The sequence below is a fragment of the Lepisosteus oculatus genome, chromosome 15, assembly GCF_040954835.1.
Source record: "Lepisosteus oculatus isolate fLepOcu1 chromosome 15, fLepOcu1.hap2, whole genome shotgun sequence".
In the NCBI taxonomy this organism is placed as follows: Eukaryota; Metazoa; Chordata; class Actinopteri; order Semionotiformes; family Lepisosteidae; genus Lepisosteus; species Lepisosteus oculatus.
The window spans coordinates 27093408-27114505 of NC_090710.1; the positions used below are offsets into that span (position 1 = coordinate 27093408).

At 33.8% G+C, this 21098-nt stretch overlaps 1 protein-coding gene across 2 annotated transcripts in view; it reads right to left on the reverse strand.

Annotated features, from left to right (window-relative positions):
* il1rapl1a (interleukin 1 receptor accessory protein-like 1a) overlaps positions 1 to 21098 on the reverse strand; it is a 514328-nt gene that overhangs the window by 467347 nt on the left and 25883 nt on the right. For both annotated transcript variants that reach the window (XM_006639178.3, XM_015364040.2), the window contains exon 2: positions 5405 to 5507. In XM_006639178.3, coding sequence (XP_006639241.1) covers positions 5405 to 5486 — 82 coding nt within the window. In that variant the 5' untranslated portion in view covers positions 5487 to 5507. The remainder of the gene's footprint in view (positions 1 to 5404; positions 5508 to 21098) is intronic.

The following is a 21098-nucleotide window of genomic DNA, read 5'->3' on the forward strand; positions in this document are numbered from 1 at the left end:
ATGAAAAGTGCAGTACAATTGCATCAACAAAACAGTTTTTAAATCACATAGTAACATCATGTACTTTGCCCCCAGGATCTCCACAGAATACTATCAGTGTTTGTGGTTTCAAAAGGTCATAAAACTGTTTTAACATATCTGCAACCAGGATACAGAGTGACCCATCAGTGATTCTCACTGTTTGCCTGCAGTGCAGTAAAAAAAACACTTTACAAAGAGTCCCTCTATTTGGTGGGGCCTCACTGCTTAAGAAACCAGCTGCTTTTCTTCACAGTGTGAGGCTCACTTTAGTTGCTTGAAGAAATAAGGCATACATTTTATATACCTGCGAACTGGCACGCTGAGCTGAACTGGTGGTTTGTTTCACAACAAATATGTGAGTCAATGAGCTGTTAAAGGTATCCCGCAGTATTGTTTGCAAATATTAAATGACTTCTTTGTGTACTTACATTCCTATTCAGTGCATTTCGTATTTCACCCTTTGCTTAGACTACCAAACTGATTGCAGTGTAAATTGATCATGAAAAAGTCAAATGCTTAGTTCCTTATCATACAGCACTCACAGTCTGTAAAGCACAAGCATGAACAAAAAAGTTGTTCATCCTAAAAGTTAATGTCCAAGAGAACATAATACTCATTAAGTTGGTTACCTATAACTTCCTTTATGTATTCGATAGATTTTGGTGCAGTGTGGTTTAAGAATTATGTTTTACGAACATCTGTGTATACTAAATCTCATTTACAGTACAGTAGTGGATGGCATCATGCAAATCAGTCTAGTGCTAGGAAGACAGCACAGAATAATCTTGCATATTTATTACACTGTATGAGGGGGGAAATAATCACAGACCATATATGCAAATGTTCATCATTAGTGGGAGAGAAAGTGAGAAAGTATTGTGTTATACTCAAAGAGTCAATATGGGGACATGGCACTAGGAGCAACTTACAATGACAAAGCTTGAATGATAATATTCTACTTATATGGGAAAATATGTGTGATGAGTAGCAAAGTGGAGATACTGTAGATTACATTATTGTGCAGAACAGAAAATATACAGTAAGCTAGTGAGCTGAGTTCACACACTTTAACACCAGCAATAGGACTCTAAATCATGTGTCACTTTGTTGGGGGAGACAACATTTGAAAAAAAATAATGCAGCGGGTAAATTGAAAAATTGATACAGAAATCTGATATCAACCAAATTACATTTTTCTAGTGATGTTATAAATATCATCATACCGTAAAGAGTTTTGAGATGACGCTTGCCTCAATAGCACACTATATAAAATAGACATGGTGCTTGTACACAGCCATAAAACCCGAAGGAAGTCTGCATGATTTTCACTGTCACAGTATCACATCTACAAAGGTATTGAGTTCATCTGTAATTGATAACCTTTCTGCTAGTTTAATTTCAGTTATCACATTTAAAATGGATCTAACACTAGAAAGGTGATTCATCTTCAGCTGGCACATTTGTGGATTTGTTTTATTTTATTCATAAAATAGTGATAGCCAATGCACAGGAAAAAAAACCCACTTGATTACAGTATTATAGGAATACAAAGTAACATTTTTCTATCACTGACTAACCACCACTTACTTCTGCTGTATCTCTGCATGGAAAACCTGCAAAACCTTTGGGAGGAAGGTACAAAATAGGCTGCAACAAGCTGTAGCGGAATGTACATGTTTCTTCTTTTGTTGGCTGTTAGAATAATAAAGAGCGCAGGAATAAGCTCTTGAGGTAATTTGATTCATTGAACAGTTTTAAAGAAATGATCACTGAGCATCCCATTCCTGTTGCAGTTGAATACACCTGATTAAAAGCACTGTTAAATTGTGGTTTCCAGACCCACCAACATTTTAAGCAGTTCTAATTATATACTGTAGACACTTCTGCAAACAAGTTTAAAAGGATAAGAACACAGATGGGATGTCATCCATCCACCAATGGGATTTCATTTATTGCAGGTTACTTTCCGCATGTCTCCCAGAAAAAAAAAGAAGCCTGTCAAGTTCATAGGCATTGTTCATAAGCCCACAGGATTGTTAATAACGTTTCTACTGACCATTTTCAATTTTTGAATGTTTATGCACTCAAAGATTATAAAAGCACTGATCATTAAACAAAGATGTGTGATTTAAATGGGGGAGTAGCAGATAAGATTTAGTTAATTCTTTGAAAAATAACTGAAAAGTGTCATTAATTACTTTTTTGTGCTGATTGTTATTAATTATTGTATATCAACACAAAATTAAACAGGGCACAGAGCAAATTTTCCTTTATTTAAATGTGCCAACAATATAAAGATGAATGATTAAATAAAGACTCGCAATAACCCTGCTGCTCATGAACAGTCACAAATAAGGTATTCCCACAGCTATAACTAATGATAACATTGTGTGGATTCAGACAGCTTGCTCTTCTAGAGATCAAACCTGTTGGCTACACTGCATGTCCATTACAGTTTGTAAGGATTCTTAGTCAGAAGCAACAGGAACTGATGGTTATTTTCAGCACACATACACAACTTCCAATATGTTACAGTGAAACCCCACTGTTTCAGATTAGTGCTGCTAATGGTAGCCAGGTAAATTCATCTGCCCTGGTAAGAAAAATGACCATATGGTCTATTGCCTGTGATACCACAGTACTCTATGATACAGAAAGGTACTATGAAATTAATTATAATTTTTGGAAAACATCTGAAACAAATGTTTTGCTGTCATCTCGTTTTCAGTGTGATTTTAAAATAGGTCAATTTCTTTGTGTCCATTTTACCATTAATGTTATAGGTTTGTACAGGCTTAACATGTTAAATGAAACAAAATTGAATAAATATACAATATTTATAGCTACATGATGGAAGCATTAATTTTTTTCATAAACAACATATAATTAAAATGATAACAGATTTCCATTTGGTAATCTATCACTATCTAGATAGAAATCTATCATGGTTACAAACATGTTTATTACAAAGCATCTCTCTGTCTAAGAAAAAATCCAGAATGTATTCACTTTACATTGTATAAAATAACTTGAACGTAAACTTAAAAAAAATAAATTTATGAGAAAGTAACATTTTCTCTTTATCAGCATAATTAGCATGTCAAATGTAGGTCAAGTAATCGGCTTCTTTTTGTTCCTAGCAACCTGAGACCTAAATAGAAAAAAAGCTAACCGGTATCCAACCTTTTATGTCCCTTATCACACAGAATAGTGCTCATGGCAGGAAACAGTTTCAGTAGAAACCCTTTTCAAAACAAATGCTTTTCTAATGAGTACTTCTTAAATGTTGCATTAATCAAATGCAGCTATTGCTGCTGCTCTCTTTCTGTGAATTCAAAGAAACAACACTTCTCAGTAACACAGTCTCTGAATTCAAACAGAAGACTGGATAAACCAGCCTGCTAATTAGAAATGAATTCGACAGTAGCTGGAATAGTTACTGTCCACAGAGCTGAAAGATCAATAGTTGTTTCACTGTTCATAGCAGTGTGGCAGGATACACTTTCATCCCTACCACAGTATAGAAAATGATTCTACAACACATTTTTCTGCTCTGTTGTAAGGCCACATCTCAAATAATGAAGAAAGCTGTGAATATGCAACTGAAAGCAAAGCTATGCTTCTAGGTCCTCCTGTGCAATCTGTCAATGTCAAATGCGGACAATGGTTTATTTAATAAATGCCACCACCACCTTGTACTCTAAATAATAAATAGTTCTACACATTTTATCCTGCAAGTAAAAGCACATACATACACTAAGCTTTTTATTTCAAATGTCTTTAGTATTAAGCAAGGTGCAAGAAAGTGAAAAAAACAACAACGTTCCATTGAGTTATATAATGATACAAATACTAAATAAAACCTAAATAAAAATTAGAAAAATATATAGGTAACAATAAAAGTCAAAGCATGTTGAATCTCTTTACTTTTGAACATTTTGCAGCAATATTGCCATCCTAGTCTTGACTATTTACACTATTAAATTAATTATATTTAAGCCAACGTCTTTGCATTTCCTTCTAACCATATAAAATAGTTGTATATAGGCACTAGTGTGAAAGAGTTAAGTCATATTTTTGCAAGAAATTATAGTTAAATAGTTAAATAAACTATACATGTTGCCATCTGACCCTGTCAATGACTGGAGGCCAATCTCACTTTTAGTTATGCATCTGAAGCCATCAAAGTGTGCGTAGCCTAATGTGAACAAGTTCCACCCCCTCAGCTTCTGTTCAGTAACTGTATATGACTGAAGGCATTCATGTGTAGTAAGATATTGGACTTTAAGAAAACATATTATCATTATTATTATTATGTGTTTCTAGTTTTTAAGTTTGAACTCTCTCACACATTCTACGGTAACTGTTCCCTTTATATGGATTCATGAACACAAAACTACAAATCATGCTGTAACAGCTGTCACTGACCTGGCATTCAGAGAAACACTTACAGTACATGTTGGAGCTGTTCGTTCTTCTAAATACCAGAGAGGATGAACTGCTCCTGCCTGGATCCCTGACTGCTGTCTGTCTTGAGGACTACTGTAACTCAGGTAAAGTAAATGTATTTTGACAGAGATATCAGATCTCCGTTTTGCTTGTAAATGCACTGTTAAGTTTAGTTTTCCCTGATCACCTGTTAATTTTAAAATATCATTATTAAGAAATAATACATATTTTAATTCATATCCATTATGCATTATGTATGTTTATGAATTTGTGTTTGTAACCTATTTTTTAAGAATCTCAAAAACTAATATTTTTCAGATTTTGCCAAAACAAACATTAAAGACAAAGTTACATTTACAATTGTTTTTGAACTTATTGAAATATATTAATATATATATATATGATATATAGAATTTAGTACCATTTAATACCGATTAATTATTCAAAAACAAAAAGAACAATTATTTGAGAAGATAAGTGTAACTTATAATGTGTTGTACTAATGGAAGTGAATAGAAAGCTAATAACACAAACAAAAATAATGCTGATAAGAAAAAGAAATATACAGTATATGTATATGTGGTGTTGTAGATATACTGTACTGTATGTTTACTTCATTTGTACACTCTAGTATGTACTGTAGTGTATATATGTCTCACCATGGTACCATTTATGCATTTTATATAGCCATTTGAAGCTAAATAAAGCTAATTAAATGTCTAAAACTCACATTTCTAAGTATCTGGCATTTTAATATATGGCAGGAGTATGATTTCTGTGATTTCTTGCATTCATGAACTGAAATGTAATGGCATTTATCAAGTGGTGTTCACATAGTACAGTATGCTGTATGCACATGACGCTGCAATAAATGAAAAAAATAAAAACCCCATTTAACAGCAGATCACAGAGAATCTAACACAGGCAAGCTTACCTGAGCCTCTTTTGGACACAACCTTCAGGCTCTTGGTCATGGAAGTGTACAAAAGAATCAAGAGAGGAATAGGAGCTTTCATCTTTCAGTTGTCAGAAAGTCCCTGTGGAGATATCAAAAAAGAATTGTTTCATCATTAGGAAGTTATTCCCAAGGTTGAATATTATAGCATGTACATTATGACAAAGTTAACCAGTTTTGATCCAGTCCTGTCACACATTACTACTCAATTACCAAATGTTGACATCAGAGTCTGTTGACTGCTTGTTTATGAATTCATTCTCTTAAATGCCACGCATGAATGTTAATGTAGCTCCTCTCCTTAACAAAGTCTAGTTGCAAAGCTGTGCAAAATTAAAATCAATAGCTCCAACAAAGAATCATGAAAGGGGCATCATGTTAACCAGCTTTGCCATTTAAAAAAAAGTCACCTATTGAACTAGCTATAATGCCAACATCAGACTCTTTTCTGATATGGTTTATTTGCCGTTCAGTTACTTCAAGAGAACAAAGCTTAAAAACAAATTAAAATACAAGATGTAAAATGTAAAATGTAAAATTACACAATACAGAGGTTAACATGCATATGAACATAGACACAGTGACTAGAGAAATAGAGTTCTGGACATGGGTGATCCCCATTTCACATTTTAATAATATCTGTGATCCACTATTACTGTTCTTTTCTATATATTGCAAATCAAGTATTGGAACCAATAGCACTTGTATATGTTGCATTTTAATGCCTCTTAGTATATTCAGTATATGATGGAAATAGTTTTGTAATTGTTTTGATATAAACCTTAGATTTTATCATGTCACATACTGTAGCTTTCAAACAGGATTCTAGATGGTATTACATACAAATATACTCATAAAACAGGTAAGACATTTGAATGTGTACTACTCCCCTTTCACTCCCTTTTCAACTCCCTTTCCTGAAATACTAAATAGTCTGGCTTCATTGCCCACATTACTTCTTTTAATAAGTAGCCTGTAGAAATTAATAATAAGGTAATCTCACTAGTGTGATCCCATTCACCCTTCTTCTACAAAGTTAGAACATACTGTAAATTAACTTTTTGAATTAAAAAAAAAATATTTCTCTACTCATAACATCATTTTCATAAAATCTGAAACGGCTATTTTCAGTAGTGTAGAAAGACATACTATATGCCATGGTGCATGTACAGTAGCTATATAAATATACAAGCGATACAGTACAAGACATATTAATTGTGTCATTAAAAGTGCAATAGAAAACAAGTTATTAAAGCATTTTACTGCCCACTTTTCTCATCAGGATATCAACCTCCCAGACAGAACTAATTTAAAATCAGTACTGATAACTGAAACAAAGGACACCAGTGGGATTCACATGGAAGTGCCGAGATCACGATGCACTTCTGCGCTCAAAGGCTTGAGGGAGTATACAGAGCAATCTACTCAACCATGTTAATGTTGCCGATACTTTGGCAGCTTTCAAGAAATGTCTGGATGAGATCATTGGATCAAATACTGTAGATATTAACTACAAAACGGTCTTGATTGGCCAAGTGGCTTCATCTTGTTTGTGACAGTTCACATCCCATAGCATTGCACAGAGGCTAGACTGTAGTTAGAGTGGTACCAAAAAGAGTGCGTCAATTTAAAACCTGCTGTTACTCAAATGTAACTCATTTTCATTTAGTCTGCATATTTGGGATCTTTATCATATTGACAAATAATACCCTCTCCTGCCATTTGCCATTAGCAGGTCACTGACATGACTTGAAAGAATAGATATTGTGGCTTTATAAATGCAGACTGGCAAAACAACTCTGAACCTTTTTGCTACACCTCATATGTATTGTAACCACTACACAGGAGTTTATGAGCTTCAAGGTCGCCAAAAAAGAAAATAAAATGTGATGTTCGTATACCCATCTCCATAACAAAAAAGGATATTGTATTGGAATAATTACAAGAGAGATTAAAGTTTTGTACAAATTGATCCAAAAATATATAAAGAAATAATTGTAGCTGTGCAAATAAAAGTGACTGAAAGGAAACACTGCGAAAGAATTCAAAGTAATTATTCAGAAGATGAAGGCTAATCATTTACTAAGTAGCACTCTGGCTGCTGCTCATTACAAATCCACATTCATTCTGTCCATATCAAAGAAATGTCACATATTCAAGAAGCCCCTTTTTATTCAGGGTAATTATGTGTACATGATTTTTAGATTTTAAAAATTTTTTGGATCCATGGTTACATTCTTTCAACATTGTCCTGTCCTGCTATATTTCAGACATCCAGTAAAAAAAAGTGGAGAGTAGTCAGTTAACATTTCAGGTATTCAAATAGCACCCTTGTTTTAGGAAAAACATGTGTTATAAAAGGTCATATAGAAAATAACATTGGAAGCTAAATTAAAAAAAAGTTTGTTTTTTAAGTAGTGCAACAGCAAAAGAACAGTAAAAGACCTACCGTATAGATAAAAAAACAGAAAGGTATAATCTATTATAATTCAATTTAAAGAAGAAATCAATATGATACTTCAGGCTGAAGAAAGGTACAGTTTTACACCAAATATTATTTTTATGGAAGAGCAGAAGTGTTATTGTAATCTATAGGGCCTGATGGTACTCACTGCACTCAAAGAAATAAGAGATTTTACAATTAACAAGACTCTCCCAACAGGTACCTGAGACAGGGTTAATATATACATTATGTGTTAAATGTAGCACCCAGTTTCAAAAGAGGTAAAAACACTGAATAAAATATTTGTAGATCAATTTGTCTTACTTCCATTACTTGTAGTATTTTGAAAATGTTAACTACAACTTAACTAGATTCAACATCTCAAAATTTAGAAAATGTAGTTCTTTGAACAAGCAACAATAGTAACAGGATATACCTGTACACAAGATCTTACCATATGGTGAATTTAGATTTTCTAAAGGGAATGGATCAAGTTCATAAAAGACTGATTATCAAACTGCATGTGTTGCACAATTGCAGTACGCATTTAAGGTGATACATTTAATACATTTTGATTTGAAAAGAGGATACTGAAAAGAAATAAAAGAATACAGATGAGGGGCAATTTCTTAAACGGTGTAGATCTGAGTACCACAAGGATCTGTATTAGGACCAATGTGCTTGTCAATGATGTCAATGATCAATGATCTAGATCCTATATTTAGTAAACTAGTGAAGTTCACAGATGGTACTAAAGTAGCTGGATGATCAGACATTTTAGAAGTTGCGAAATAAAGCTTGTGTAAAAACAAAAATTCCAAGACTGGGCAAACGTGGTAGATAACATGTAATGTAGACAAGTGAAGATTTTTATATGCAGGTAATAAAAAAACAAAAATATCATGAAGAAATTGCTAAGGAAAATTAACATACTGTATACTGTTCGTATACCCATCTCCATAACAAAAAAGGATATTGTATTGGAATAATTACAAGAGAGATTAAAGTTTTGTACAAATTGATCCAAAAATATATAAAGAAATAATTGTAGCTGTGCAAATAAAAGTGACTGAAAGGAAACACTGGTAATAAAAAAACAAAAATATCATGAAGAAATTGCTAAGGAAAATTAACATACTGTATTTAATTTTCTAGATCTGGGGAAGTGTTTTAAAAAGGCAAATTGAATGTTATGATATATCGTTCATATTGAAGACTCTAAAGCAGTGTTGTGTTAGAACTGTACACTTCTAACAGTAAAATCACTAGTAAGATCTAATTTACAATAATGTGTACAATTTTGATTACCACTTGAATAAACATATACAGTAACATACCAGAGAAGAGTGACAGGATATATTGCATTCCTTTGCTCAAAGGAAAGAGATGTTCTTACAGCAAAAAAGGATTTAATCATTTTAGCGCTTCACAGAGTAGACTATCACAGTTGGAAGGGGTCCAGATTCCAGTATTCAAAATTCTCAAAAGCACTGGCAAAGCTGACCTCACAACCTTCTTCAAAATCAACAGTGGAATATAACAGAACCAAAAGACACAAGTCAAATACAAGTGGAAGTACAAGTACAACCAAGAACACGAATTCTTCATTACACAAGGAGTGAGGGAGCGAGGAACAAGCTACAATACTGTATAGTTTAGTTCATGCAGTGAAAGATGATGCCATGGCTAAATTAGGCAAAATGTCCTCCCCTTATCTATAAACTTTCTTCACCTATGTTTTTCGGTTGTTGAAGCAAATTACTGGGAAAGTACAGTACTCTCCACAACAATAGAATCTACAGTTGTAAACCCTTTTTTACTGTAAAGCATTATGAGTTAATAAGTAGAATTAACAGACGTTACAGTATATGTGTAGATGGATTTACAAACTGAATGTGGAAGATACAATTCCCATATTTGTGCAGTTACACAAGGCAACTCTATTAGATTGGCAAAGAGGTGCGTGAACAGATCTGTACTACTTGTAAGGCTCAGTGTGGGCTGAACAGGACTGGAGATCGTTATTATAAGGATTACAGAGCCTTTGTATGCCACGGAAGTATTTCCAACAATCTGTATTCAAATAACAGAGGAATTATGCTAAGCAAATATAGTTTCTTATCTCACAAATTACTTCCTATTTGTCTTTAAATTATTATTATTATTATTATTATTATTATTGTTGTTGTTGTTGTTTTTGTTGTTGTTGTTGTTGTTATTATTATTATTATTATATTATAAGCTGCCATTTACTGTATATGATTGGTGCAGGCAGACATCAAACCTTGAATTAATTCATGTGAGTAATATACAATTTATTAAATAGATCTCTCCCCATTTATGTGTGCTCAACATAAAAAATAAAAAATATAATGAAAAGAAACTGTTCATATGTAGTAAAGTAATATATGCATACATAGCAGAACCTGCCATGTAGCACATTTATATCAATAAATATCAGCACTCCAAGTCTCTGAAAACTGCTTAGAAGTAAAAAGTATCATTATAGAGATCAACTCGAATGCATTAGAAGAGATTAGCACTGTAACAGAAAGAGCCGACAACAAGAAAAGGGATTGAACGAGAAACTTTATAAGATATTATTTCCTATGGGGAAATTAAGAATTTGTCCAGAGAAACAATTCAGCATTTTGTATGTCTATACTTTATGTATTACATTCCCTAGAGTACAAACGTCAAACACCCATATTTGTATAATAAATACAACCCTTTTCATTACAAAAAATCATTCACTCAAAGACTTTAAATTTGTTTAATACCAAAACACACTAACAGAAGCATCCTTAAATTTAACACTCATTGAACCTTGTATTACAAACAGTAACATCTTTCACAATGCTAGTCATGTTGATTGTTTATGATTGTTTATTCCCTTCACTAAAAAAGAAAACAGCCCATAAACTAGTTAATTACTAGTTAAGACATGACTGTATGAGTGCCTTTTTTTAAAAAAATGTAAAAGTATGATGTTTTTGGTAGCTCCAAATTCTGGTAGTTACAATAAACTAGGAAGACATTTCTTATGATTACAACTGACACACAAAAAAAAAACTATTATAAGCCTAAGAGTACCCCAAAAGATCAGGCAAAGATAAAATGATTTAGTGCTTTGAGAGGAAAAAATGTCAAAATAAAGAGAAGGATTGTTATTTCATAATACTGTATAATGCATAATAAAATACTTTTCATTATTTGTTAAAGGGGAAGGAATGGAAGACCATAATACAATGTTTGACTAGTTTCCAGGTTCACTAGTTTCCAGGGCAACAAAGGTCAAAGAGCATGTACAGTAGGTCCGCTCTCAAAGAAGTCCTTCTTAGTGACAAAAGCAAGGGAAATGTTAACAGTGTAGTAAGTTCCTGCAGTGGGGACCAAACTGTCAAGAAAATAAAAACACCCTAAATTTTCTTTATTGAACTGGACTAAGGTGTTCGCAAAGTTGTTTATCCTATCTTGGAGGCAGTAAAACAAAAGATTTTCAAAGGTAACTACAGATTTAAAAAAAAACCATATTGAACGATACTTTAGTTTTCATTCCTCTCCATGTTAACACCAAATTACTATTTTTTTCCTCCCCAGACATTCTTCTAGGAACGCTAGTTAGCTGCCAAGAACGCTTGGCAAGATCAGGCCTGGAATTTAGCATTCTTTGTTCTACAGTAAGCCTTGAGAGCAAGTCAGTGACACACTCATCATTTGCTGAAAATACAACTGGTCTTGGTTCCATTTGATATGCTTAATACCATACACCCACGCAACAGAGTAATCTGTAGCTCTTTCCAAGGTCTGCTCTCCATGCTCTCTCTATAGGCATTCATTAGAATGTCAGACTACTTTATTTCACATTCACATAGCCTCATGCCTAGATAAAATAAAATTACAGCTAGAATCTCAAGAAACAAGAACCACTTAAAATGGGTTTTCTCAGCAGATTGAGATGTTACTTGTTGAGATCTTGTTGGAAAGGCAAGTTATGAAGTAAGCTGCCAGCAACAGCGTAGCACAAACGTTTGTCAATATGCCGAAAACTAATTTACTGAAAAAAAGGTTGTCAGTGCACTTCGGTGAATTCAACGTAATGTTTAAAAACTTAACTCTGACATTTAAGCTCCACAAAGACATGTACATTTGCTGAAAAGGGAACCCTGTAATGCTATAACAAGGCTAGCAGCAGTTCTGTAGTGCAGTCACAACTGGTCTTCAGCCAAAAATGACATCACTTCTACCCCACACAAAAAGAAGCATTGTCAGGTCCTTGCTAACGATTACACATTTTATTTTCTCACTGTTCTGGAACTTGGGAGAATTCTTATCATTTTAATTAGCTGCCTTCTTGTGAGGTACAAACATTTAAACAAATGCCAACAGATCACACTACCAGCAAGATGTGGTTCATTTCTCAAACAGCAATAATGATGATTAAATAGCCATTTTGTTGAGATCTCTTCGTTGTAATATTGCAATGTAGGAAGAAGTATGGTAGAAGTAATTAATAGGAAACAATGGATGATGAAAAGATTTATTCTTAAACAATCTTACAGTGGACAACTTCCCTGTAGGCTGTTTATTTACCAGAGAAATTGAATAACAAGTAAAGTTAGAGTTAACAGGAAATTCATTCAGTCTTCCTGAAATAATCAATAAGCTGTTTTCACTGCCGGTGCTGACCAAAGACCTGCTCTTGGCTCTGCAATCTCTAAGTGTACAGACAGCAGTGCCTTGTAAATTTTCCAAGTTCACTATTCTGATTTTATTTGCCTCAGAAGAGAAATGTTTAAGGACGTGATATTTAGAAAATTTAACATGAAGAGTAAATTATTTTATAAGCATGAATTATATTCTTTGAATGTTTTAGTTAGTTTAAGTATTTAGTTAGTCCTAATTATGATTTTCATCAAAGTTTATTGCTTACTTTTTAAAGAATTTAAAAGAATCTATAAATAAATTGAGATATTCGGACACAATGAAGTAACAGTGAGGAACACTTGGTATATAATATTTCAGCTCTACCCTGCTAATATTTTTCTGTGCCTTGCTTTTCAGTATTTTTCCATTGTATTTTACAGGACTTGTGGGAAATATAATTTGCTGCAAACCCTAGACAAACCTGAAGGCACCAGGTACCTAGAAGCTTATGTAAAAGGCATTTTGTGTCTTTGATTAATAGAAAAAAAGCATCAGCTTTAACACTCTGAGCAGGTGCCATGAAGTGGTACAAAGCAGCACAGCAATCTTAATGTTTAATCAGCCAGTGTCAGCTATGAATAAGTGATTCACTGACTGTTAAAAACTATGAAATTAGGAGCACATGCTATATCCCCACCTCAGCCTGCCTCTGTCTAAGGTACAGTAAGCCTACAAAAAACATGGTCTTCTTTCTTTTTTCTGCACAATTCTACCAAATTCCATGATCAACTTTCAAAATAAGCCTGAACTTGGTCTGCCAGCAGCATCTGAGTACTCAATGCCCAAAGGCATTTGCTTTAAACACACCATCCCCTTGACTGAGTGGGCTAAAAGATTGATGTGCCCGCTGCACCTGTTGGTTATTAAAATTTCTATTTCTAAGTCATGCATGCATACTCCTACACCTTAGACACACACATACACACCCACACAAGTCATTTCCTGCTCACACTGAATTATTCTATTTCAGCTTATCAGATCCATACAGCAGCCAACATACAGTACAGATGCATGTACAAAACAAAGAGAAAATAATGCAGAGATCCTGTTTAGAGTTATGCTAATGCCGTTTAGAGTGGCCTTTTCCTGTTCTCTTGTATAACGTCAATACAGTGGTTTAGGCCAAAACCAGGCAGTACAGCAAAACTATTTCTGGATGTCTAGTTAAAAGGGGAACCAAATCAAGATTAGAAATTTCTATTATTTAGAGAGCTAATGGCTTTTTACAACAAAATGTATTTAATGTTTGTACAGAGTATTAAATCCTCACAGATACTTTAAAATATTTTACAAATACTTCTAGATATGTTGCTATATTATAAGTACCACATACTGTACACTAATGAAAATTACATTATATACTGTATACATATACTGTATCTTGAGATCAACATTTTGAATATGCCATTCATATCATAGCTGAATATGAAAATACCAGTATAAAAAACAACATTCTCAATAAAAAATATTCTGCTGTGTTCCAATAATTTTTTTAATCGCATTTCAAAACAATAAAGTCCACTTACAGAGTTGGTTTAGGGAAATGTTTTTTATGCAGCCTTGGTGAAAAGTACATTAAGGCATAATAATATTAATATTAATAATAAAATAAAAGGTAAATATATTATTTTAAGTAATGCTGAATAATAAAATGATTATGTTGCACAACTGGAAAGAAGATAATAATCAAGATCTGATGAAGAATTAACCAAAAGAAAATATTATTTTTCCAATCACTGAGGGTCAAAAGCCCTTTGTTACAAAAACAACATTTTTAATATATACTCCATTTTATAAATGATCTGTTGGACAGCAAAGCACAGGTCCAGGAAGCCACCTTCAGGTATTTACCTTATTCTGTTTGATTCTGATGCAGTGAAGGCTCAATAACAAACCAAACCCTTTTACAAAAGGCTTCAGAATGCCAGTGTGTTGAGAAGAAAAATACAAATTCAATTCCAGACTGCCTTTTGTGACTCATGTATCACACGATGTGTAGAACTACGTCACTTCACCTTTCAACGTGAAAGAGAGAAACTGAGATATACAGTATGTCAAATATATTTTTCTGCGATGAACATTTTGTTCAAGCCTCTGGTATTTTGATGACTACAGTACCTGTATTTTATATACTGTGGCAGAAGGAGATGTTTTTTTTAATACTTTGTGAAACTTGTGCATTACTGTATATGATCATGAGAAAGTAGTCTCCTAATATTCCTAATATTGCTCAAATGCAAAATAATACAGAGTATACAGTATAGGTAGTAAAATGTCATAATTACTCAACAATAGATCTCATAACAGATTTGCTGGCTTGGTACAGTATGTTTGTTCTCTTGGCAGATTAACTAATTTCCTTTTCAACGAGTCCAAACTAGACCACATCTACAGTAATGCTAAATTAACCTACTTTACTTTCTACAATCATAGATAATGCTTTAAAATCCTTTTCAGCACATTCAGTATAAAGTGATCGAAGGCACAATGAGCGCTTGGCCCCCAAAATGGCAAGTTGCTGTGTGGATCCAACACAGCAGAGTGCACATATCAAATCTATACAATCAGTTTGTTCCCCAGCTCCTTAACAGACATGCATTATTTACAGTGGTAAGCCCAGCTTTCGCATGACCCCTGGAAATCTGTCATACACGTCACATTATATAAACACATTTCTGAGAATCCGTAAAAAAGAATTTCAGAGCTGTTAGCAAAATAGAGGCCATTCCTCTGCATCTTTTATGAATGTGACAAACCAATCTTTTTATCCTTTCAATGAAAGGAGCACATTCCATTTACGGGGATTCTTCTATAGCTTTTCTCCCTGCAAACTTATCAAGCTTGCTCCCCGTACTGAAATATAGTTACAGTATGTCTATTTAAATAATTGGGCATTAACTCTTTATTAGATTATTTTAATGCATTTTTTCTCTCCCTTTAAAATGACTCTTTAATGACAATTTTTATATCCAAATAGTTGCCTGTCTGTGACTTTTTTTAAGATGAGAAATATGTCTGAGCATATTTTAGTGGAAGCAGCCTTGGCAGTAATTATAGCTCAAAGTCTCTTTGGATAGGTCTCCAACAACTTTGCTCACTGAGTTGGTACAATTTGTGCTCATTCTTTTTAACAGATGTGCTTAACGTCTCCCAATTTTCTTGAGATTTGATTATATGCACTTTTCTAGTCTATTCACAATTTCTCAAGAATCTGACTAGACCACACAAGGACATTCATTCTTAAGCTATTCCATTTTAGCCTTTTCTTGTATTTACAGTCATTGTCTTTCTTAAAGGTGAATTTTGTCCCAAATTTTAAGTCTTTAGCAGTTGGAAATAGGTGTTCCTATAGTATTTTCCTCTAGTTTGCTCTGCCAGCTTGTCCTCCAATCCTAACATCCTGAAAGTGACTCTTTGCCCCCTTTTTAGCTCTAAAACAGATTTGCCAAGACTTTGCTGCATCTACTGTATGTTTCCATCAACCTTGACAAACATCCCAGTCCCAGCTGATGAGAAGAATACAGTAATACTGCCACCACAATGCATGAAAATAGTAATCGTGCTGACTGTGTGATGCATTTTGCAACGCTTTTTCTTTCATTCAAGGAAAACATTCCAATTTTATCTTGTATCACTACAAAATCCTTTGCTTTATATTTGCAGCATTACTTAAATTCTTTCTTGAAAACTACATGCTGGATTTGAGATGGGTTTTCTACTCTGTCATACAGGGCAGCTTTGTGGAGTGACCGGGATATTGTTGAGTCATGGAAATTTTCTCCCATCTCAGCTGCTGAATTCTGTAGCTGTTATAATTTTATCCCTAACCAGTTTCCTTCATGCCCGGCTGCTCAGTTAGGAGGTTAATTGTTTTATTATTTTTTTGCTTTCAAACCAAGCAAGTGAGAACTCTATGAAGACATGACTCAAAAGAAAGAACTCCCTTGTCTATTTATATTATATACTTATACTGGTATTGTACTTTTTTATGTCAGTATAAATAGATATTATATTGACATAACACAACTCTATACCAGCACCGCAGGTACAGAATGAATGATCAATTAAGTTGAATGGTCCAATTGGGATCATTTGAGTAGTGTCGTACCACAGGCATCTACATTCAGACCACTGCTCTAACACGTATACAGTACTACCTAGATTTTGACATAAACAGGAAAGTTGCCTAGTTACAAAAATATGAAGAATAAAACCATTATAAAAATTGCATAGGATATCTAGAATAACATTTAGCAAAATTCAAGGCAGGACCAACACCTACTGTAGCTGAAGTAAGTAGTTCAAGTAGGTAGCTGCATCAGCATGCATAGGCTACAAAGGAACAAGTAAAGGCTGTGGAGCCTTCTTCGGGTGTCAGGATCAATCAAGTAAATCAAGTAAACAGAAACAGGAGAAGAATAAATGCTTGCATGGCTGATTACATGCAGCGAGGTAAGTCAGTGTTAAAGTATAGTCAATGTTTTCTAAATATTTCTATAGCTTAAACATGTTTGAACGTTTTTCACTTTGAAAGTTAAAATGCAAACCCTCCTCCATCTTTATCACTTTCTCCCCCACATCTATTGCTGCATGACAAATGTTGGCATATACTCGACCCGGCTCACGCACTTTTTTAGTGTTTTCATTAGTTGTATTCACTTACTGAATGATATGATAACAATAAAACACTACTTTGACAAAGTAACACACAAGAGCTAACAACAGCACTCAAACTTGTATAGAAAAAAATCATGATGGTGTTTTCAAGATAGCATCCCCCAGACCCATTCATTGTGAATGATTCAACAGCAATTATAATGTTAGTTTTCCATGACGCAAGGTTATTCGGAAACTCGACTATTGAGTTATAACAGAATCGACTGTAATGTGAAAAGTAGAGTTGCTTTATTTTGAACTACAACAAAATTTGTTGGACATCCTATACACACATACACATGCCCTACCCCCTTCCTAGACACAAACAGCCCTCTAACAGATTCGACTAAAAGAGTCCAATATTTCCCAGGCATGTTGCTATTCAATTTCAAGTGTCTAATGAGACAGTGGTCCTCCCTCAGGGTTACCCATTGCTTGTTTATAAAGTGAACCCAATACATTGTTTTTATTTCCTCTCAGATTTCTTCTCTGAAGGAGTAACCAAGCAGAACCTGGTCCGTTGTTTGGGCGTCTAGATTTAACAGGACAGGCTAGAACACAATTTGTAAAAAAAAAAAATCAAACCTGTTTTGATTTGTGCCAGTAAAATTGACAGAATTATTCACAGCAATAATACTGACATACTGTATGAAACATTTTGTTCACTTGTTGTGTTCTCATATACATACAGTATAACAGATTCCATTTGCTGTAAATAGAAACTTTCAAAATGCGTAATTGTCATAGGATGATTTATGCTTTTGGCATTCAATAAAACCACATTGGCAGGTCCAGTGCCGCCTTCATTACATGTCCATTTCTGAAACAATTTCTCAACAGGATACTACCATTCTCCTACGGTTTACAGGGAGCGTTCTTTCAAAAGAAATAAAGAAACTGTGATGGTTTCAGAAAAATAAATCTTAGACAAATAAAACACTGTCTATGCCTGTCACAGCATAGAGGCTGAGCACATGAGGCTGAGGAGTTCATCTTCCTCAAAGGCCATTATATCTGATCTTCTGACCGTAACTATGGCTGAAGAACCTGTTTTATATTAGATGTAAGGGTTACATGTTAGTCGTATTTGTCTTCCATGACTCTTCCTATACTTTATTATTTAAACTGACTTTAATAGCACCAATTGTAGTACATCAAGTCATCAGATGGTACTTTGCAACAAAAGAGATAAAGTTAATCTAATAGTCTGGGGGAACTGTATCACATGTACAGTATAAAAGGATCCAAAACAATATTTCACTCTGGACTGGTGACATCTTCTTGTTTTCTTTTCAGAAAAGTGCCAGCAAATTGAATTTTCTTAGTAAAAGAACTGTCAGAATGAAAAACATTTTTTGTTTGTTAATTAGCCAGGTTACCCCTTTTTTGCATTTCCTCTGTACTCCCTTTTTTTTAAATGTTCCTGTGCTTATGTTTTTTTTTTATTTTCAAATTTAACGAAACATTATTAAAAAAATCTGAAGTAAAAACTGTAGTCTCTATTCATATCAGTCACATGCAATGGGAAATATAATCTTACACTTAACACTATAAGGATAAATGTGCCCTTTTTATAAATGGAGTTTATTTTGAAGGTTTTTGAAGGTTTGGACTGAAGCAACTGGGGGAGAACAAGCCCCTGAATCACCTGTTCCCTCATTAAAATAAATGAGAGACATCAAGCTTTTCTTCCTGGACATCTCTTCTCACCAGCTCTCCACCAACTTCAACTTCATATCTGTTTGTCTTACTTCACTCCAGGGGGGCTGTAATTCATTTGTATACCCGAATTGTCAATCCTCTGTGCAGGCAGGTTAACATGAAGCATTAGACATTCTTGTATCATAACTTTACAGAACATTTCTATAACTCCTGAACTGGTTTAGATAGTTTTGTACAGTAAGTATTTATGGTTTGTAAATATTTTATAATGGCTTGCAAAGTTTTAATTTAATTCAGTGACAGAGGTCACCACCATTTCAAGCAATAGTCTACATTTTTTTACCGTTCAGCCAGGGACAATGCCAGGGACAATGCATCCTGGGTGTCGGGTCTGAATGAATTTTTATGTGTTGAGAAATATCAGCTGCTAGCTCTTGGAACATTGAACTGAGCTTTACAAGGCTCAGAGCTAATAAATCACCTGGCACTGATGGTTTTAATTTTGAATTGTATAACACTTGATACAAAATCTTCTTTTTACTTATAAATCAATGTTAATTAATGGAAAAATGTCCCCATCATGGAGAGAAAAGATTGGATTGGGAATAATTCAGACTGCACTCAGTCTTTACTGCAGACTATAAAATACATGTAGCAATTGATACACTATGACCAAACAGGGTTCATTCAAGATAGGCAAATCCATGATAATAAACTATGCACATTGCACATTATTAACCATATTCAACAATATAATTCAGGAACTCCTCTGATAAGCCTAGATGCTGAGAAGGTTTTGGCTCAGTTAGTTGGAAATACCTTTATAGAGTCTTGAGTAGGTTTGGCTTTAGTGAAAAATGTCAAAAGTATTCAAACTTCATGTGATAGACAATCATGTGATAACAGCACAAATCAAAATAGATATTTATCTGACACTATAACTTTTGAAAGTGGGACTAGACAAGGCTGCCCTTTATCTCCTCTATTCTTTGTTCTCTCTATATAGAGCCACTTGTCTACTGGACATGACAAAATAGCAACATAAAATGTATTACTTAAGGGGGGAAACATATGATTTCATTATATGCAAATTATGTTTGTTTATACCTAGAGGAACCCACTAGTTAATTTCTATGAACTAATGAAGCTTTTGGACAGCTTTGGTTTGTTGGCAGGCTATAAATTAAATGTCCAAAAAACCCACGTTCTAAATTTTAACTACAAACCTCCGAATTGTTTTTAAAAGGGAAATACCATTTTAGGTACGACCAGAACTCAATGAGGTATCTATCTAGGAGTCTATTTACCAAAACAGATTTCTAAATTATCAACAATTAAGGACCAATTATGGACCTCTAAGATTTAAGCAAATATATTGATATGGAACCCAAATGACTTTGGTTGGGTGTTGGATCAGTAAAAAGGAGTGTGCTACCACGATAATTCTTCTTATTCCAAGCTCTCCCTGTTGTAGTCTCTCCAAAACAATTTTTGTAATGGTATAAAATAATTTTAGGTTTATAACGCAGAGGAGAAAACTAAGAATAAGATTCAAAACAATGCAACATTCAAAAGATAAAGAGGGAATGCTTTGACTGAATGTGAAAGATCACTTTTATGCATCTCAAATTAAACTCAGAATAATTCCTGTAATCCAGATTATCAAATCAAGTGGAAAGACATTGAATCATTCTGTGTGTATTCAAGAATTATTACAGTAGGTAACGAAAATGGAGGTTCTTTATGGAAAAGAAATTACATTCTATGAGGTATATAAAAGATAAATGGGTAAAAGAAAGAGTGGTATAAAATGTTTGAATTTCAATACAGATGTATTAACTCATATTTATGGAGAGAATTATGCTGGAAAAATATTGTTTGATTCTTTATTATTCTGAGGCAGAAGGCACACCATACTGGGGAAAACTCTAAATGTTGGAGGCAGTGTGGAAACCCAGAAGGTAATCATTTTCATATAATTTACATTTGGCCCTGGAGAACACATTTGAAAGGAATTTTCCCTTTACATTTCAGGTTTTATATTTGATGGATCCTCACTTGAGAGATACTGATGAATATTTGTATTTGTTTTATCTCCAGGTAAAAAATCTGTAACGAGAAAATGGCTTCTCCTCGATTTACCAACAATGAATGATTGGATTGAGTTAATAAACGAATAACGATTGAATCAATAAACAAAATATA